This window comes from Thunnus thynnus, chromosome 12 (genome assembly GCF_963924715.1).
Source record: "Thunnus thynnus chromosome 12, fThuThy2.1, whole genome shotgun sequence".
NCBI classification, from domain to species: domain Eukaryota; kingdom Metazoa; phylum Chordata; class Actinopteri; order Scombriformes; family Scombridae; genus Thunnus; species Thunnus thynnus.
The window spans coordinates 16,499,845-16,521,411 of record NC_089528.1 but is presented as its reverse complement, the minus strand read 5'-3'; the positions used below and the strand labels follow the sequence as shown (position 1 = coordinate 16,521,411).

Below are 21,567 nucleotides of genomic sequence, written 5' to 3'. Positions count from 1 at the left end.
AATGTAGAACAGAATCAACTTCACCATTATGTCCAAAAATGTGAAGTCTGCCTGTATAGCCTAGAAACTCAAAGCATGACTACAAGAACATCTTAAAAGGTCTCATGTTTACCAGCGTACAGTCTTGTTAGATGTTAGCACAATATGATTTAAAAGCACAAAAATATTACAAACATACAGAAAACACTGTATGGTTCACTTCAAATATTCTACTGCCTGATTGAATAATAATGTTTCTGGTCAGTGGAAACTGTAACTGCGCAGTGTCACTACAATATGTGACCCCACCTAATCATGTGCTGCCAGATACTGAAATGAATCATTGCCAGGAGATATCAGTGAACAAGGTCTTGCTTAAAGGCAAGATTGGTTCTCAGTTTGAAATGGAAATTTCCCCTCACACCCTGAGAAATGCCACCTGTTTTGTTTTTTTCTGCCCAGGTAAAACTAGTTTCCTGTGAAACCTTATTTCAGCCTTTGTTATTCATTTAATAACTAAAAGGTTCTAATCTTCTCTATCCCTCTGACACTTTTATTTCATTCCAAGGAAGACTTTGGTAGAATTTGTTGCTGATGCTTAACCTGATGGGTGTGCCTGTAAAATCTGTTAAAATTATGGTGCAGTCTGGTCTAAACTTTTTTGTTGTTCCTCAGCAACTGATCACCAGTGCTATTCACTTGACCTGATGAAATTTGACTGGATAGAAAGACGACTGCAACACGCACTGTCAATTGCATTTTGGTACTTTCCGATGTCTGACAAATGTGTGAATCACATCTAACTTGTCAAGTGGCATTCTTCTTAACTTGATGGTGCAGTTAATGACACTACCTAAATCTTTCCAAAAACTCACCTCTTCATCAAGGTTACTGTTTTCCTGAATGACTTTGATCCAGGTCAGCATGTCGTCCCTCCCTTCTGCCTGGAACAAGTACTCACAATCCGAGGTGGTTAGTCGCAGCACATTCTTGCGTCTTGTATCGCTGTAGGATATGTCAATCAGACAGGCCTTGATGCTGATGCGCAGGGGGTCCTCATCAGACTGCGATGAAGCATGAGACAGCGCATCTTTTCTGTCTCTGTAGAAGGTCAGGGTGTGACCTTGTAACACTACATACATCTGCTTCCATGATCTCATTCCTCCACCAACACGCTGCAGAGGCAGAGAGAGAAGAAACACAGAACTTATTTACACGTTGACACATATAATATTTATCACTGTTCACTATAAACATGAGTTTACAGGCATACCTTATTTTTATCTGTACTAAGTTGCCTAAAGTTAAGGAAGCCCTCTTTGGACGAATCAGCAAAGATATCTGAAGAGGAGTCCCTTCGAGATCCAGAATCCACAGAAGATTTATGACCATCCAGAGCCTGCAAGTGTGAAAACATGACATGCCATTTATTTCCTTTATTAGATAACTGACAGCAGAATGACAGGAAACATGGGGAGAGTGAGAGAAGGAGATGACATGCAACATAGATTTCCAGGTGGAATCAAACCTATGCCCCAATGACTATAACCCAATATCTGAGACATTAGTGTCTCAAATCACTTCCCAAGGATGCCAACAACATTGATGGAGCATCAAAGCCGGTCTGACTATAACTGATAAGATGAGTTCCATATTTTGCCCTTTTTTACTCTTTTTAAGTTAACATGCCTTATAAAAATGTGTCTCTGGCAGTGCCAGTGTCCAGCCTGCTGCTGGAGTTTTTCATCTATAATGTAATAGTTTACTTCCTCAGTCATGCTAAAAACAGTACTAGACCTCATTTCTCTTTCTGGTAGAGTGATTGGGTCTATAAGTTTAGGAAAAAACTACAGACTTTTCATAAAGTATGGACAAATATTTCAATTTACAACTTTTTTGAGAGTGTGTACTGGGCCACACTGTCCCAAAATAAAGGACTAATATAATAGGATGCCTGGTGGCGTGTTGTGATTAATCCAATAGTTACTCACCTTTCTCAGCCCCCTGAGACTTGGCATATGCTTACTGGAAGAACGTCTAGAAAACAAAGAAAAAGAGAAATAAGAAAGAGCAGAAGGTCAGACTGATCCATAAGCAAACACAAATAAGAAAAAACAAAAGCAATGACCTATTAACAGTCTGCACTTACCCTCTTCCCTCCTCCTGGTAGTTATCCAGACCTTCATCGTAGGATTTGGACCGCTCTGTTTTGCTGGCTGTTTCAGACTCCAGCAAAGCACTTCTTAGGGACTCTAAAAAAAAGTGTTTGACAAAATATGATGATGATGATGATTCACCTGTATCAACTGAGCACAAGAAGGTAGGCGTCCTGTGACAGATGATTTTAAAGAGTAACTAAATATCAAATGAAAATCTGAGGCACTAGAGCTAAAATTATTCAATTTTTGATATGATTTAAATAAAATGAATCAGTGACGATTCTGATAAGTGTGGAGTAGTCATTATCAGACATTTCTGTTCAATAACACAACCCAAAAAGTACTATGTTCTTTCCAAAGGAATTTTAGACAGCCAAGCCTTGACTGATATAACCATAACCCAACGAACCCAATGCCGTTTACCTTGGTCATGTGACAGCTGTCGGCGAATGGGAGGGCATGGTGAGCCTGGACTGGAGGGACCTGTAGTTATCGATGGTGCAACAGATATCACAGCAGAAGGTGGAATAGGAGCTGCTTCCCGGTCGACACTGGGGCTGACTGGCTCATCTATGATGACAATAACACGTTCAGTGTGAGCACAGAGTTCAAATACAGTTTCTTTTAAATATATAACTATATTACACGTGAATATTTAGGCAGGTGTGTTATGTGTATGTTGTTTCATTAACTGACGCAATACAATATTTATATTCCCTATTTCTTAGGACATCTTTAAAACAAAAACAAATTCAATAACAATCATTTGTGGGATTCAGGCAAAATTAAAAACAGTCCTTCTGTGACTCCCATCGCTAACATGCCACAACACAGCTGAGAGTGGGAACAGATCATCCTCTGACAGGTTTTTTTGAGAGAGAAGGAAGTTCTTGACTCATGAGTACTGCCCACTCCAGGCACTTCAAGCCTGAAACAGCTCAGAGTACAAAGCTGCTCTCTGCAGCCAAGGGGCTTTTGGAGCTAAATTTAAAAGCAACTGTCCTAGTTCCAGCATGTACCCAACTTTGAAACGGGGCAAAGGAAAAAGGATGTCACCATCTACACAAGAAGGCCTGTTAAAAGGGAACTACAGTAAAATTATGTCCATCACTGTTAAACATTTAGTAGTAACAACCCCTGTCTTTATCCTTTATCTACTCTCTCCAAAATATCACATGATCATTCTCTTCTGCTCCATTCAGCATAAATCCAAGTCCATAACACACTCAAAAGAATTAAAACTTACATTGAAACATGTCCGGCAACTTCAGGTGCAGGTCTAACTCTCACAGTCCAAACAAACCCTACTCAAGCCAGCTTAGTAAAGCTGAGTCCAAACTCTCACCAGCACTTTAACCAAAGTGGTCAGGACATGCTCACCATCTTTCCCATAATCAACTACATCAAAAACGATCATTCTCACTGACTATGATGGATCAGTACATTTCCCCCAAATGGGTCTTATAAATAGCTACTGAAAAAGTTTTCAAGAAGTTCATATTACAAAAGACGCTATTCATTGGACACATCTTCCAATGAAGCAATGAAGACCACAAACTAAAATAAGACTATGCGGCCATGAGGTCAAATGTGAATTCTCATAAATTTATTCTAAACAACAAGCAGGGAATACTGTACCCTGTGTATGCAGCAAAATAAGTGAGAAGAACAGAGGCTCTTGCCATCTAAAGAAAAGATACAAGAAGTGTCTGTGGGCTACTTAAATAAAATGATGATCTGGGCAATGCGAGCAAAGGCTAATCTCACATGTGGACCGGTGACCTTTCAAACAGGCCATTGATGGCGGCCCAGCAGTCTGGTCAATCAGGACACTGTTCTCCTGAGCCAGGGCACCAGTCCCAGAAGGATGGTGTTGCTGCATTATCACTGTCACTGCCTGCTTTGTGTGCATCTGGCCTGTCAGGCCTACTCAACAACCCACATTGCATGGACCACAACACTTGCTACCAAGATTCAAGACCCCGATCTTTTATCAAACATGTTTAGAGAGAGGGCCAAACACCTAGAACTAAGATAAGGATCATAAGCAAACTTAAAATGCTCAACAACTGACAAAATGAATTCTGACAAGCTTTAGCCTACAGACACATTTACTCTCACTTGCACTACCCCACAACTGAAGGCGTTCCTCCAGCCTCAACATGCACAGGCCTCCACAACAAAAAACACTTAACAAGAAAAATAAAGGCCGTAAGCGTTAACATCATATAGCCCTGTATTAAATAATTTAAGTGATTAAAATATTAAAAGATACGCTATATCTTCTGTATGGCCATGATGGACATAAAAAGCATAACCTCTTCTTCATCTCTTACTCATCTGTCAAATGGGAGTATTCTGCTGCTTTAACTTAGAAAATCAATACTTGCACTTCATGGATTAAGCAGTGCACTTATGCCATTAGAGGAACGTTATATAGCTGATGGACATTTAATATGTCAATAGCTAATGTGTTTGTGTTCTACATGTTTATTACATTTTTAAATACTTTAAGGATAGCAAATACCCCAAGGGGTAATAAAGGTTTTCATACATTTATACTGAGCATTATTAAGATGTCTAAAACTAGAGCAGGTAAACAGGCCTCTGTGGGTTTATCTTTTGAGATTTTGTAAATTCTGAAACGTATGCTAGACATGCTTCAAGAAGACCCAAATTCAACTCTGAAACTAACTCATCTCCCATGGGTCAACCTAAAATTTTCCACTGCTGATGCTGCCTGCGACCTAGTTCCTATATGCAGTCTACCTGCAGAGTACAGCATATTTCCTTATGTCCTTCCAAAACATAAGCAGATCAGCCACCAGACACACTTTACTAAGTTAGAGCCACAAACAATGTGCTGAATTGGGTCTTTCAACTTAGAAAATTTGTCTCCAGCTTCTTTTCGCTCTCAGGGACTGACTGACCATTTCTCTGAATGAACAGCTTAATCATACAGAACTGACACTTAAACCTATATCAAATAGAGCAAAAATGAACTGTGAATAACATGATATCTCTCTAACAGCCATTACTTCTCAATTTTACTTGTCATAATGTGGTATCATAGAAAGGCAAAAACAGACAGATGGATAGACACGCACACAAATATACATAATAAATATATAAAGAGAGACAGATGGACAGAAAGAGAGACAAACAGGGGGACAGACAATAAAAAGAGATATCTAAACAAAACATGTTTGATACATTTTCAATCTGACTGTAGATTTCAAGTAACATTTAAGAGGGTGCCAAATCTAAAAGGTCTTTCATGTGCATAGTCAGTGTTGCCTCTGGCAATGTAACTACAGCAATGTTCTCATCAAGGCACACCAATAAACAGACTGAGTTCCTATTAATTATGAATATTTTCTCACTGCTGAACTGATTACAGCAGATTCTCTACAACAGGACTAAATACACTGAAAATCTTGGCTATGAAATTCAGTCTACGCTGTACAGTGTCATTTCCAAAATTGAATATAAAGCAGCTAAAAGCAAAACATTATGTAACCTTTTAAAATGTATGAGTTAAAATATTTTGGTAACTGCTATTCTAGGGCCTGAAAACACTTCATATGTGCATGGTTAGACAGTTTTTTGAGATGACAAAACGCATTATGTGACTACTAAACCATAAGGCAATCCATTCTGGAAAGACAGCATCCAAGAAAACAATGTATCAAGAGGAGAAATACAATATATTCCAAAAGGCTTAAGCCATCCTTCACTCCGCCCCAGTTAAGCCGAACATCCCACAAACCCTCTCTGAATGCCACAAAACCTGATTAATAACATCTTCCCAGGAAGATTAATTTATTTGTGAACATCTCCCCAGCACTATATATATATCTATACACAAAAAAACAATAATACACTGCATCAGATGAGCAATGAAACCATGGTGGTCTGTTAGTCTACAGGCACTACAGACAACAGTTTTCCATCCATTTCAAACTGATTCCTATTACCATCTATGGTGGAAGCCCTGTGACTATCAGCTTTGCTGATCTGCCTCATGTTACTACTGGCTGCTGCCGTTGCCATGACAACCCTGTTCGAAAAGGCTTACAACTGATTTTTCTCTTACCGATGAATGGAATGGAGTCCAGAGACTCATCCAGGTTGCTGGAGCAGGAAGTGTGATGTTGTTCCCCAAGGCGACGTATGTGTATCTCTCGACGTGCATCGTTGGGAAGCCAGCATGCCACCACATCTGCTGTGGAATCTGGTCCGTCGTCGTTTACAGCCAGGATATAGGAGGGGTGCCGCAGAGGGCTGGGGTTCTTGCCAGAGGGGGGTTTCTCCCTTAGAACGACCCCGGTCTCCGTAGGGCTCCGTCCATTCACCTGGCTCTGAGACTCTGGATGGGGTGGTTTGAGGATGATAGGTCTCTTAGGCATCTGTTTTGGGGTAGAGCATGAAGAGGACCTGTGTCCCACCAAGGCTGCGTCTCTGCCCGCCTCAACAGCCTGTATGGTTTCAGCTCGCATCCTGCCCAGACCTTGTTGGGTAGTGTGGCCTGTGTGGTTAACTTTGACTAAAGCTCTTTGGTCAGCAAGAGAATGTTCAGCACTTGTGCTCTTTCCAAAATGTGGGGCTCTGTCTGCGAGCATGGGTGAGGAGCGAGTCTGAAGAGAATCTGGTCCTTTAGTGTAGAGAGAAGAATTGGGTGGCCCCCTCATGCCACTGCTGTATCCAACAGAAGGCCTGTAGACCATGGCGTGTCTGGGGTTAGACTGTCTGCTGGGTCTTGTACCTTGGTCTGCCCTTCCATATCCTCCTCTCCTCTCGATGGGCCGAGACAGCTCTGCAGGGTCAACATAGTCTGTGGAGTGTGACCGGGCTTTGTGCATAAGGCCATCTTGAGACACACTGCGAGGTGGCCAGTTTCTGGCTTGGCTCATCCTCTCGGAACCACTTATGCGGTCCTGTGAGGCACTGCGTGGGGCAATCTGAAAGTGGGGTAGAGGTCCTTGGTAAGACCGTTCATGGGAGGTACTCCTCCGTCGTATCCCCTTAGGTCCCCAGTTTCCCCGGGGAATGTGATGAGTAGCTCCAAAGGTGTTTTGACTGGCAGCTCGCAGATTATCCAGCCTCTCCTGGATAGTCCGACTACCATGGGAATGGATTCCTTTGTTGTCAATGTACTCCCTGTACGTTTGGTAAGTACGCCAATCAATATTTTGATGGTTGGATGGGAAGTGAGGTGCGGGAGCTCCAAATGGAACCATTCCTGGACCACCGGGATAGACGTCAGCCTTTCGAGGATGAGGATACTGGGCCAATGACCCAGGCCTCCCCCTGACAAAGGCGGGGTCCATGTAATCTATTCTATGTGTTGGACCCATGCGCCCCATATGGGCCGAATCAGGAGGAACCACCACAGTCCTCACACTGTCATTGCGCATGCACACTGCCATCTGGCTTTTTGGATATGACTGAGGAGGAGGGGATGGGGGCACGGTGATCTCCTTGCGGTACCCATGGTCCGGAGGTGCTGCTGGCCCTCGGCAAACCTGCCCCACTGAATCTGTTGCCTGGGCCATGCCCGTAGGCTTACAGTCTACTCTGGGGTAGCATACAGTGGGTGGATCAGGAATGTGACAGGCATTTCCACTGTAGCTGCTGTGGCCACGGAGGTAGGCATCCTGGGAGTAGGCCTAGGGACAAGGCAACAAAGCACTGTTACAATGGATATAGGACAAGCTGCATTTACAAGTGTGTGTAATATTCCACAGTGTGCTACTAGATGCTTACAGAGATGTCAAGCGTGATATTACAAATGCTACTGGATGCATGTGTGTGGGCAGTGCATGTTGCAGTACGAGTGAGCGGAGGCGTTGGCAGTGCAGGAGTGTCAGTGGTCTTCATCTGCTCCTTATTTAGAATTCTCATGGTAATGTTAATATCAGGCACAAAGACAGATCATAGTACATTACTATGTTATGATGGTGTTTCAGACAAGATTTATTTTTATTTTTTATAAATAGTACAGAATTTCTGTAAAATTCCTGCATATCTTCTCAAGACAACTATGGTTTGCCATTACTCCACAAGTGATATTATCAATATGAAGGGGGAAAAAAATGTACGAATGAAATGAACAGCTACCGCGACTGCAAACATCAAACAGTAAAAATGTTTATTTGAGCTAGATTCAATAGTGTACTGTGACATTTTCAGCCAAGATTGTTTAACAATCAATATAGAGGTTAGAAAAGGCAATCAAGCTCTAACACTCAACACATTTGGACTAATGTGATAATATATAAATAAATATACGCACATAAATATCGACAGGTAACCAGTTTCTCCATTTACCCACCTCAGACTGACAGACTGCAACTTCAGACAGACAGGAGGTCCCCATCCCTCATTGTGAGAGTGCTATATTTAGCCTGCCTGATTATCCTCCAAGGTTCGGAAGCCTATACTATTTCATTGTGGATACTATTAAAAACCTTTTCAATGAATAGAAAATTAAAGTGAGGGATTCTTTCAATTTTTAAACTATGGCCTGGTGGACAAATAACCTTTACCTGCTTTATTCATAACATGCTGTACATGCAACAAGCAAAGAGACGTGTAAAAAGGTATGTGTACTTTGATCCAGCTACCTGGTGTTAAATGACAATCTTATATAATGCTGTGTGTTGCCACAGCAATCAGTGCCAGGCTCTGTTCCTCCCTTTGTAAGCATAAATATACTTGAGAGTTCAGAGGTCACTGGCCTTTATCATACTAATGACATCTGGCATGGAGGATGAAGGGGCGAGGCTTCACTGAGATGCCAGCTGGAAGCCAGTTCGAGTGCTCAATCTAACAGGTACTGCAGGCACAGTGCATCGGCCATTTCTACAGTCTACACATCTGAATCACCAGCACAGAGCTGCCCATTAAAGAGTCAACCCAGACAACTAAACGGCAATAATGTAAAAGCTGAAGACCACATCCTGTAATGATGATGCTGACATGCATGACATATGCAAAATGAGACAGCAAGCACAACATGACAATGTCAAGTAGCTACCCAGTCTGCTGTTTGCTTACCAGATTAGTGGTTTCCAGAGAAAAAGGCTGCCGTTACAGCATGTGAAAACGAGAGCGTTAAGAAATCAAGAGACAGAAGGTGGAAGAGAAAAAGCTGCCAGCAGAGCAAAATGCACACATTGTAAAAACTAGGCGATTCAAAGAGGAGAGAACGTGAAACAGCCAGAGCAATGCCTGGGCTTGACATGCTAAAAATATACTAGAGCTGCAGCAGCAGTACAGAGGGATGAAGAAGCGTAGATGTAGCAGGGGTTGCCACGTTACGACCTGACTGTGCCAGCCTGTCCTGGGTGAGGTGGCAGGAGCAGAAGCTTGCCTCTCATGCTGCTGTTAAGTCTCCATGGTTCTATCCATCTTCAGCCAGAATATTACGCTAACTGAACAAGGTGCCTCCGGTCTATGTCTCCCTCCCTCCCTTTTCTACTGCTCACATGACAGAAGCAGCAGCTGCTGATTATACATTCAGCTCTGATGGTACAGCTCCCCCTCCCACTCTTCTCTCCTCTCCTCTCCTCTCCTCTCTCCTTTTCCCTTAGCATCAACCTGTTAAAACACAGAGCAGTCAGCTGATTTTATCCACTGGTTTCTGCTCATCATTCATGCTGTTCCCTTTTTTTTCTTGCTCTGTATACCCTCTGCTTTCCTGGCGTAAAGCTGTAAGGCTCCCTCCCTTTTCTGCTCCCAGAATTTAGACTCTGTCTCTTTGCTAAGCAACTGCTGCCTGTCTCCAAGCAGTCAGTAGATACATCTCAAGTCTTTTATTTGATATTTCTTCACTCCTCAATCTTCACTTGAACCGGAAATAGTTCTGGTCCACCATTTTGAAGGCCACCTCAAAGCTTTTATTTCTGCTCTGAGGAGCGAAGAAGGATTTCTGAGGAGCCTTGAGCGAGGATACATGAGAGCAGCCTTCACGGAAGTCTTTTACTGGCTGACACACCCTCTTATTGGAAATCAGTTATTGACTGGACGCTGCAGCTGATCAGAATGACCTGATACATCACAACATCGCTGAGTAGAGAGATTACAGATTAAACTCAAGCATATCACTCTCAAGTTTGATATTTTATTTGTTTTCTGATTTACCATCTAGTTATAAATCTGTGTTAATTGTAGGTCTGAACAACAAAAGAATCATAATAAACATCCTCATTTATTAGTAAGATTTTTCGTTTCATGATTTATTATTTCCCCGATTAATTTTTATTATGGATAAAATTAAAGTAAGGGAGAGTCTGTCAGTCAGCAAAAAGCACTTCGTAATCACATTTATGTTTTACACCATTTGTCATCATTTCCATTCAGTCACATGTGAGGCTAGAAACTCCTGAGCCTTGGGTTTGATATGAGTTACATAATTTCCATTTTCCCTGAAACATTTAGCCTAATAAATAATTTCCAGTGTTCAAAAGACACCCTGATCATATTCTGGGTTATTAAATAATTAATTCACAGTCAGAATACCAATAAATACAGACGCAAATAATTAATAAATAATATAAACACATTCTGCCAGTAGAAATGGCTCATGTGCCTCTGAGCAGGACACAGTATAAATACAGAATTCAGGTTCTTATTCATGTGCAGGTGTTTATTAAAAAGGTAACAGGCTGCAGAGAGAAAACAGCTGCTCTGGCAGTGGTAACTGTGCACCTTTATTAGTATTAGGACTGTGCACATGTGCAGACATAAATTCCATCAAAAGTCACTACAGCTGTTAAAGCCATCTGACAGGTGACCCAGCTGCGATCAGCTGCCGCTGTCATCAGAAACGGACGTCGCTTCATGTGATGCTTCATGCATCCTTGGTGGGAGGGACACGAGGGGTGCATCCCAAGTCTCTTAAATTGCATCCACGTTTCCCTCACTTGCGTCTTTTCCTTGTGTCTTAGTCCCTCCCATCGTGGATGCAAGGAGAGACGCAAGGAAACCAAGCGAGGAGCGAGGAAATGAGGAAATTTATTTTAAGAGACATGAGACATCCTCTCCTCTGAAGCGTAACGTGAAGCGACGTCCGTTTCTGATGACGGCGACAGCTGATCACAGCTGGATCAGCTGTAAGTCGGCTTTAACAGCTGTAGAAACTTCTGATGGAGTTTGTGTCTGTACACATGTGCACTGTGTTAATACTAATAAAGGTTCACAGTTATCACCACTAGAGCAGCTGTTTTCTCTCTGCAGCCTGTTACCTGTTTAACAAACACCTAAATAAAAACCTGCATTCTGCATTTATACTGTGTCCTGCTCAGAGGCACAGGAACCATTTCTACTCGCAGAATGCATTTATACTATTTATTGATTATTTGCATCTGTATTTTTTGATAGTTCTGATAGTGAATTCATTATTCAATTACCCAGAATATGATCATTTCTTCTGAACACTGGAAAATATGTATTTGGTTAAATGTTTCAGGGAAAATGGAAATTATGTAACTCATATCAAACCCGACGCTCAGGAAATTTCAGCCTCACATCTGACTGAATGGAAATGACGATAAATGATGTAAAATATAAATGTGTTTAACTGTTATTATGGATAAAATTAAAGTCAGGAAGAGTCTGTCTGTCAGCCAGAAACAGTTTAATGGAGGAAATAATAGATCATGAAAAGAAAAATCTTTCTAATACATAAAGAAAGTTGTTAATGGTTCTTTTGTTGATCAGACGGACAACTAATAGATTTTAACTATATGATGAATCAGAAAACAAGTAAAGCATAAAACTTGGGTGTGATACATTTAAATTGAATCTATAATATGTCTCCACTTCGGTATGAAACTGCAGTGATGTATCAGATCAGTCTGATCAGGTGCAGCATCCAATCAATAACTGATATCCAATAAGGGGGCCTGTCTGCCGGTAAAAAACTTCCGTGAAGGCTGCTTTTGTATTTCCTTGCTCCTCAGAGATCCCTCCTCGCTCCTCGCTCCTCCGAGCAAAATAAGAGACTTGGGACACTCGTCAAAATGGCGCATCAAGAACAACTTCCGGTTCAGGCGAGGAGCGAGGAGCCATAAAATAAGAGACTTGAGATGTACCCATGGAAAGGACCCAAGTGAGGGATTTGTGGATGCAATTAAGAGACTTGAGATGTACCCAGTGTGTACTGCCTCCTACAGTTTAATGTCATCCTGCTAGCATCTCTTGTTCTTATAAATAGACATCAGTCTGCCTGCCTACACTGCTGGTTATTTTTTGTGTGGCTGCTGGACATTTCACGTGTAATACTGTAACCAGTAGCATCACAACACACGTGTAAGATACAGCAGACTTTAAAAATGTGTATGGAGGCAATAACGGAGGCAAGACAGAGGAAAGACCTAACTGGGAAGAGGGGTGGAGTAACAGTTGAGCTGAATAACCTATCAAGTTAATTATGAGAATTAAATCTGGCCATAATGAATCCACAGGGGGAAATTTCAGGTAAAGCAACAGCCATGGTCTTTCATTATATAATTCATGAACAGGCTGTCAGATAACAATAAGCCCTTGGTTTCTAAGCATCCTGACAAAGCACTTACAGATATAGAACAGATGAGTGCACCTTTGCTTTGCCCTGAATGTGCAGAATGCATAGCAGCTGCCAACAGCTGCTTGCAATATGCATAAAAGGTTAATAATGAGCTCTAAAGTGGACATGGGTATGAGGATTTTTTTCCTCTGCACTTGAAATGGTTTTGGGGACATGCAAATTGCATCTGCAATTAAAACTCTCACAATAATCTTTTGGCAGAGCGAGATTAGGAGGAAGGAAGACAAAGAGAACATGTGAGGCCAAAGTGGATTAGTGATGGATTATTAAAAAAAAAAACATATTTTAGTGTTCATTTTAAGTGCTGAAGATTGACTTTTATGAATACAAGGTTAATATTGAACTATATCATTAATCAAAGAATATTATGATAATTTAAAAAAGCTTAATGTGCCTCCAGCACACTTACAATTTATCAACTAAAAATGTTAGAGTCGCCAAACTACAAAGACAACATTTGTGTCTTAGCACCACATAAGAATCTCAACATTTCTAACATTGATTGCTGAAGATATTCAGTTTTTATCTAAGAAGCCTGCACCAGCCAATAATGTGATTTAGTCTTAAATCTAAATTTCAATATGGGATAAATATTCTGCACTAAAAACTCAACCAAAATACCAGTGTTTTTTTTTTTTTTCATAAGGATTCATTCATAGCCTTTAATTTTTTCATTGTGCATGTCTTATTCACACTTCTCTGAAGCCATCTACTCAGATTTATTTCCATTTACATCAATTGTTTCAGCCAACTCCTTCCTTGAGAGTAGTCATAGACATCCCAGTGGAATGTCCCAATGGAAATAGCACATCACCATCATCTTATGACAAAAGCATTGGTTAGAAGGAAAATATTTGTTTCACTTCATGTCCTTGTTGGGTAGAATAAGTCACGTTCAGATGGTTGATAATCTACATTAATCAGACTTACAGTCTCTCTTACTGCATCTCTGAAAACCAATCTGGTGAGTCAGAGGTTCTGTCCTCAAGGGTTGCAGACCAACTACAACACTTAAGACAATATAATTTGACAACCTTCGAATTATTTTGGTTCTTTTAACAGTAATTACAATCTGCCACAGGTAACAGATTACTGGCTGTCACATGTACTTCGGCATGTGATCCATATTGCCAAAACGTGTTGAAGACTAGGAGGTGCAGTCAGATTAGTGATGTTCAAAATCTTTTACATAGTTCAGCTGTTTAATGTAGGTCTATTCCATAGAGACTTAAGTTTGAAAACAATTTTTAGGAAAATGCACTCTTATAATACATTTAGCAAGTCGAAACATTTCAGCTGTACGAATGGGGTTGTCTATATTTATCTATGATAATATATGTATACGTATGTATATTTGTATTTGAGATACTGCTTGCTCAACTACTGCAATCAGGCCATTTTCAGCAGCAACTTTGGAGGACAGAAAGGCTACTGTGGCCTGATTAGGAGGCCTAGATAGAGAGCTGTGATGAGATAGGCAGGCTGCCTGTATCTTATGACTGCTGTCCCAACATGAACACCTTAAACTAGAGCAGCTCTGTGAGACCAGATGTAGTGGAAATTTGTGTGGAACTGGAGACAAAGAGAGCATTTTCTGTTTTAAAAACTGAACAAACTGTTTTGAAACTGCTTTTTTGTTTTAAAAGTGCGGTAAAATATGAGGTGAACCTTTATAAAAGTATGGTTGTAATGAGAAACTTACCAGTTGCAGAATATCCTCATCTTTTGGCATCACACAAATTTCAAGAAAGTCACCACTGTGGGGGAACAAAAAGAGATTCAAAATAGGAAAAATACACTAACAGTCCAAAAATCAACTATTAGAATTTACATTAAATCTCACCTGTCCTGGATCAAGGATATAACCTCACAATAGGCTTTCCCAATGATGCTTGCTCCATTCACCTTCACTATGCGATCACCTAATAGGCAATGAAAAACAAACAGTGGTAATGACATCACCAACAGAGAGAAGTATAAAAAAATGACTGTAAGCTGTTTGCCTTAAGAAAGCAGCCGCCACGCTCATGACAAAGAGGAGGTGTGCCTTCAGCCGGAGGGTGAAAAAGAAAGCAAATAGCCTAAAATCAGTCACCTGATGCTGATGCCTGATGTTCACAGTAGCTGTACTGAAAGTTATCTGTATCCACTAAAACATTAAAATCATCGGGGTATCTACATGATGCCCAGGCAAACGTCTGTGCCCCGCAGCAGCAGTTCTGTCAGGCCACTACTGAAAACTGCAATTCTTGCAAGTTTTCTTTTTAGCTTCCAGCACTCTAAAACATTAATGCAATACATTAGAGGAAGAAGTCTGCTCTGTATGACATAATGTACAGGATTATGCCTTGGTTGTTGAAATTTCATGACCCCCTAGTGTTACAACACCCCTACCTTTAGTAGGTTTTGGTTAATGAAGGAGACTGATTGATTGATTATTACCTGTACAAAGCCCAGCTCCATGAGCGGGGCCACCTTCCTTGACTTGCTTCACAAATATGGTGTCCATCGGCTCTAGCCTATTCCGCTGTCTCCCTGATGATAAGAGAACAGTCAGTACCAATCACACAAACAGTATGCAATGCAAATACATAAAAACATAATTGTAAATAATACAATTTTAGACATGTCTACATTGCATAGGTTTCCTTTTCTTACTACAACTGGAGCAAGGAAATTAAAGCCACAAAAAACAACTTTGTATTCTGAATCAAGCAGCGCCTTACTAGAGGTTCATTTACAAACTTTCACAGGCACCGGGGCTGATGAAAGGTGAAAAACAACAACTACAAAACCGACCAATGAAAATCAGCCTGAGCAATAAATTGTTTCATGACATTTAGGTGAGAAGAGAGAATGGCTGTGTATGAGAATGAGAGAGAAACTGGGAGGTTCAAAGGCATGTGAATCAACATTATGACAGCAGAACAGACTGTGTTCTGGCCGATGCGTGCCTGCATTACAACAGTTTTGAATAGAAATGATAGTTAATTGGTTCTGAGAAAAAAAAAGTCTCAATAGGGAGAAATTGTGTGGGTTTAGGAAGGTGGATAAAAGCAGCTAAAGAGAGGAAAACCTGTTTGCTCATGCTGTTCCTGTCTCCTAGCAGCTGCATGGCCGCAGAAGAAAAAAAAAAAGGAAAGAAAAGAAAGAGGGAGGGGTGTGAGAGAAAGAGACTAAGAGAAGGTGGAGTGACAGTGTGCTCAGCTGCACAACTCCCACTCTTTCCTTATAAACTGAGAAATAGCTCTGGGCACAGCCAAAGAGCGGCTAAAATCCTTTCTCGGTAGTTAACATTCTGGTAGCGAGTTAGCGCACGATTCAACACAAACTACAGTGGATAGGGACCAGGTGTGATAGTTAAAAAATAATATAAGTTTGATGAAAGAGGTTAAACATCCTTAGTGTTTTTAATAATAGAGAGAAAAAAGAAATTAATACATGAATGAGAAATATGACCTTTGGCTCTGTAACAGACCCAAAACTACCAGCAATTTGTTTTGTGTTTTAGGAACGAGGAAAGGGAAACAAGAAAACAGGTGGCTTAATATTACTTAATGGTAAATGAAACTCTTGAAGTAATAATCTATACAACTTTGTAAACTGCATGAACACAGATGCACTTGTGCTCCATTTTTCCCCTCTTCCAAACGAGATTACTCATGCAGAATCACATCCTGGGGACTCATATTATGTAATACTGCAACAGGAGTCTCATACAACTACAGCACTGAGACATGCTCCCTCTAGTGGTATGTTATAGGATTGCACCTCCATTCTCACAAAGGAGCTGTTCATGAATCCACATATGAGCCAACATTAACATTTCAATGTATGGTGGGGTTTTCAGCTTCTTTCCTGAACTGTGAATGAGCTCACTGATTTTGTCTTTGCCACCTTGAAGAACATGAAATAACATCTGAAACTTTAAACGTTTGTTTATTCATATTTTGTATTTTTCAAATTATATCAATTTAAGACAAACTGCATAATTGGTAAAATGGTGCTTTGTTTTTACAGTACTCCAAATCAGTGTCACTTATCTTTTTCCTACAGGACTGCCCTGGCACCACCCAACAATAGAAATCATAGACTCACCGCCTCCCTAGTGATGATGGCACCCAACCATATCTAAAAAAAACATTTTAGGAAGTACACACCCTATGAACCAAAGTGAGACTATATAAATTCACATAGACTGCTGAGCTGTGACTCAAACTTTTATCAGTCTTCCCTTTCCCATAAACAAAGGGCGTGTACAAAACATTCAGGTAGCGGATTCTTATTTTAGCTGACCACTGCTTCCGTTAGTTTGCCAGGAGCAAGGATATTAACTGTCAATAATTAACGTTAAATCCGCAAGTAACTTGATGACAGGCCAAACTTAACTTGGCTGTTGTCAGCTTTGTGCGCTCCCCGCATGCCGGTGTCTGCCCTTGGCCAAATACTGCACAGGAAAAAAAACTCCAACAGAAAGAGGAGACTTCCCTGGTAAAACAATCTAGCTGATCGCAATACATCAATTTAAAAAGTTATATTCTCCCAATTCAATCATATCATATCAATAATTTAAGCCTATCAACATAATACTTTGGAACCAGGTGCACCAAATGTAGTAGGCAACACCTAGTATTTGAATCTCTCAGATACATATTTAAATATAAGGTAAATAGAAGCACTGGATCAGTCTCTGTTATTGGCAGAAACACAATAATAAAGGATTCAGATTGGGGCCTAAAAAACTTGATCAGGACATCCCTATAAATTTAATCTAACAAAATGAGCATAATTCCCAAAATGGTAGTGTTCCTATAAGACCGCAGAACAAACTTCTCGTGTCATAGAACATGAATAAATTTATCCAGGTTTCAACTGCTCTATTTTAATTATGTGAACAGAGAAAGAAGACGACAATTAGCCTATATTGTAGTTGTCTCATATTTATGCTCATTTACTATAAGGATAATGAATTAATTTAAAATATTTTTCTGAATAAAGCCCTTTATAAAAATGTCCTTGTTGTCTCAAAATGAACACTAACAACCGTGCCTGCACACAATGAGCACTTACACCGAATGACAGACTAAATGACAGCTGTGATTGAGGTAAAAGGCAGCCTTTCTCGATGTGAAAATGACTGAAGAGATGACAAGGGAACATTAGATCACAAGTGCACCCAAATTTGACCCCAGAGCTGTGACAGAAGAGCTTTGTCTTAGGCAGCAGCAGACTCTAATGCAATAAAAGAATCGATGGTGGTGCTGCAATGTGGAAGGACAACACATAACACTCATAACTCATGAGCACACTTATAACTCTGATGCAATGTTTTTGTTCATAAATCGACATGGCGTATATTACCTTCCTCAGATAAAGCCACACCGTTTGAATGATCAATGATGTCATGGGGCAATTAACACGAAGATGGCTAAATAATGAGCTATTCAATGTTTTTTACTGTTTTTTGATCATAATAAGAAATTTTTTACCCATTAATAAATTTGTATGAAATAGGTCTGATTATACACAAGAATGTTTTAGGGAACAAAAAGGTTAACCTTTATTGACACCTGATTTTGAAAGATGTTGAATTCTTGGCAAGTTTTTCCAAATTGATGAACTTCCTCAGAGTGATTATGATTTTTTGGATGACAAACATTTAGTAATTCTTGTTTTCCACATCGTGCTATAATTTATAACAATCCAACATGCCATCAGGACAGTGTAAGTGCTGCTTTTCATTCTTGAACCTCCCAATTCATCATATGAAAAATATTTAGATATTACTTTTTTTTAAATTATTAGAACTATTCTTTGACAAAAACCTTATTAGTTAACCTACATATACATAGACATTGTATAATAATGTTCCACATGATAGGGTCTCTATGTGATGAAGCACCTTATTAAAGCCTGGCCTTCTGACTCTACTGCGTCTAACTCTTGTCTTCTTCTCTTATCTTCTCTCTTCAGCTAATATTGTTCTTACTTGCGCTCCAAAATTATTTTTATCTGCAAAAATGTGGAGCATTAATGGACTTAAATATGGCTCCTTCATATACCTACCTGTACGTCTGCCTGCCATTCTAAAGTTTAAAGGTGCCCACACATGATCAGCAGTAAAACCGCTCTGCTCTGGCTGTGCCATTGTTTTCCTATGTGCTACGCTTTGCCTCCGCACCAACTGTCTACACTACGCTCTGTACTCTACCTCACGGTGAGCAAAGAGCACATTTCTTATCAGCTGAGGGCAGCTTGACAGTCCTCAATCTTAGATATAATCTATTTCCAGATGGTATATTAATGAAACTTTATGAGCTTTTTCATAGTGTAAATGATCTAGAGGCTATCCAAAGTTATCATATCGATAATGTATGTTTTTATTCTGAAGAGGAAAGTAAGTGCCAAAAAAAAATAAGAGGAAGACTGCATTAGAGGTATGAGTGTGCGACTCTTCATTCCATTTGATTTTTCTTTGGTGTGGCACAGTGACCGTGCTCGTTCATTCTGTACTGAAAGCTTCCCAGGTTGTCTCCCCCCCCCCCCCCCCCCTTCAATTCTGGCCTGCTGCCTACACGCCTCTGTGTCCAGCATTATGCAACTGCGAGGATTCTTAATATTCTCTGACGTACTCAGACTGAGGCAGCAAAGCTCCAGGCTAAACGCTTTACATCTTCAACAGTGTTTTATGTTTTGGATGAAACATAAATCTTGAATGCTTTAATAAAAACTATCTCTCTTGCAGTGTTGCAGATATTTTAAATTTTTCTAGCATTTCCCTGTTGTTGCAAAAATCACAAAGGCATCACAGAAATGGAGTTCAAAATTTAAACAGAGACACCACGATACCATTTCATCATGTGGTTATGGGCAGATGGTATACATCACAAGTCATTTGCTATTTAAAGCAGCCTATGAAGACAAACTGCTACGTTGTGATTTTTAAACAGCATGTCTATGCCTTGGTGGATGTGTGTGTGTCTACAGGATTGACAACAATTATCATTTGTTCAGGACTATAAACAAATTCAAGCATGTGTCAGCCAGTATGTGCAGATGACCGAGTGACATCCTGTATATTCTGCTTTCTAATGAGTGGTGTCTAAACTTCACACCACACAAAAGCCTTCATGGTTAGTTGCCCCATAAACTTGAGAAATCCACAACTACAGCTGTGTGATAGATTCATATAATATCAATATTGTGATAAGACCAGATATCATCTTAGATTTTGGTTATTGTAATAGGTTGATATCCCTTAAATTTGTGTTTTTATGGACTTTCAGGTTGCTTTACAGTCATGAAACACAAAGTCCAGACTGTAACTGTTCTAGCTTGAGAGATCAATTATGAATGCTTCTACCTGTTAGGTCATCGTATCACATTACTGATGTTTATCTCTTCTCAGAATTGTCTTGCGTGAGAATATCTTCTAAAATCCACCAATAGTCCTATAATAAAATAATGTCAATACATATTGATATTGTAGTTTTAGGTTAAAAATTTGAAATTTTTGAAAATTTAGATTTTGTTGGTATTACCCACCCCTATCCCAAACACTTTCACAACTGTACATGACGGGCTATGAGTAATGCTGAAACAGACTTATGGGGTTTCCCTGTGTATAATGAGCACAAAGATCACTTGTTCATGTAATAACTTATTTCCTCATCATGTGCCAGATGAATTACAGTGGTGGTTTCCTGTACAATAATTTTCCTCTCCAAGGAATATAAATGTCTTGTGTTTTTTGTGAGCAATAACAAAGACATTAAACCAAAAACATTTCTTATAAGGATTGAGGAAACATTTGATAGTTATCTTCCTCGAAGTATGAAAGGTATGTCACTTTGTAGATAAACAAAGCTAAGTTAAATTGCAAATTTATGACAAGGGTTTGATGTGAGGCTTGGTCCCTTATGAGGAGAAACAGAATGGTATATTTAGAGGGGAAAGAGGGTCAAACACACACAACCCAGTAAAATTGAGGCCATCCCATTCTGACAGGCTATTTATGGTGAGGGAGAAAAAGCAGCAAGAGCAACAAAGTGAAACAATATGAAGAGGTGGGTCAGTGCAGGACAGAAACAGGTGGTGCTGACCAAACCTTTCATGCCACCACAAAGGTCAGTGACACACAGGAGCTACATTGTTCTCATCGCATAAGGAAGCAAAAAGAGCCAAAGAGTGGATGGATTAAGAGTCATTAGAAGTCAGAGGCACTGCCCTGACTCAGCAGTGCTGAAGGGCGGGCATGAAGAGGAACAGCCAAAATTTCTGCTTACCTCTGCGGCCATGATCTTCCTCCTGTAAAAACAGAGAAATGTTCAAGTGACTTTGTTGCTCACGGTCACAGAATTTAGCACTTGGCTATCAGACTTTTTGTTGACTCAGTGTTATCTTACATGATAGGCGAACAATACTAAGGTGGATGAAACTCATGAAAGTTTCTGACAAATTTAATAATAAATACAATTCTCATACATACCGGGAAGCAGTGTGAAGTTGACTCCGGTGGGTACACAATAAAGTGCCGCAGGGTGAAGCCGAACCCTTGAGAAGTGCGGCGCAGATGCACGGTTTTAGGTCTCGGCCATGAGAACGGCTCCTCCTCTGTTGGGTACTGTGCTGCAGGAGAATCCGCCAAGCTTCTCCACTCAGGAGAGTCATTCTACACAAAGAGAAAAGTGGAGGAAGAAGTTGGTTTTTTTTTAGAAATCACGTAGCCTTTTTTTTTTTTTTAACTTTTACATTCAGGAAGAGATCCGATAGATTTCTGCTGAAAATGTGGCTATGATTCTGAAATTCATAAAGTGCAAATGTTGTAAAATAACTGTG

The 21,567-nt window shown here is 40.2% G+C and overlaps 1 protein-coding gene across 2 annotated transcripts in view; it reads right to left on the bottom strand.

Annotated features, from left to right (window-relative positions):
• Positions 1 to 21,567, bottom strand: part of arhgap21b (Rho GTPase activating protein 21b) — a 39,892-nt gene that overhangs the window by 8,763 nt on the left and 9,562 nt on the right. For both annotated transcript variants that reach the window (XM_067605903.1, XM_067605904.1), the window contains exons 3-13: positions 21,218 to 21,400; positions 21,015 to 21,036; positions 15,172 to 15,264; positions 14,573 to 14,651; positions 14,432 to 14,486; positions 6,235 to 7,807; positions 2,562 to 2,708; positions 2,129 to 2,231; positions 1,971 to 2,016; positions 1,253 to 1,378; positions 855 to 1,154 (exon numbers count right to left, since the gene is read on the bottom strand). In XM_067605903.1, the coding sequence (XP_067462004.1) occupies positions 855 to 1,154; positions 1,253 to 1,378; positions 1,971 to 2,016; positions 2,129 to 2,231; positions 2,562 to 2,708; positions 6,235 to 7,807; positions 14,432 to 14,486; positions 14,573 to 14,651; positions 15,172 to 15,264; positions 21,015 to 21,036; positions 21,218 to 21,400 (2,727 nt within the window). The remainder of the gene's footprint in view (positions 1 to 854; positions 1,155 to 1,252; positions 1,379 to 1,970; positions 2,017 to 2,128; positions 2,232 to 2,561; positions 2,709 to 6,234; positions 7,808 to 14,431; positions 14,487 to 14,572; positions 14,652 to 15,171; positions 15,265 to 21,014; positions 21,037 to 21,217; positions 21,401 to 21,567) is intronic.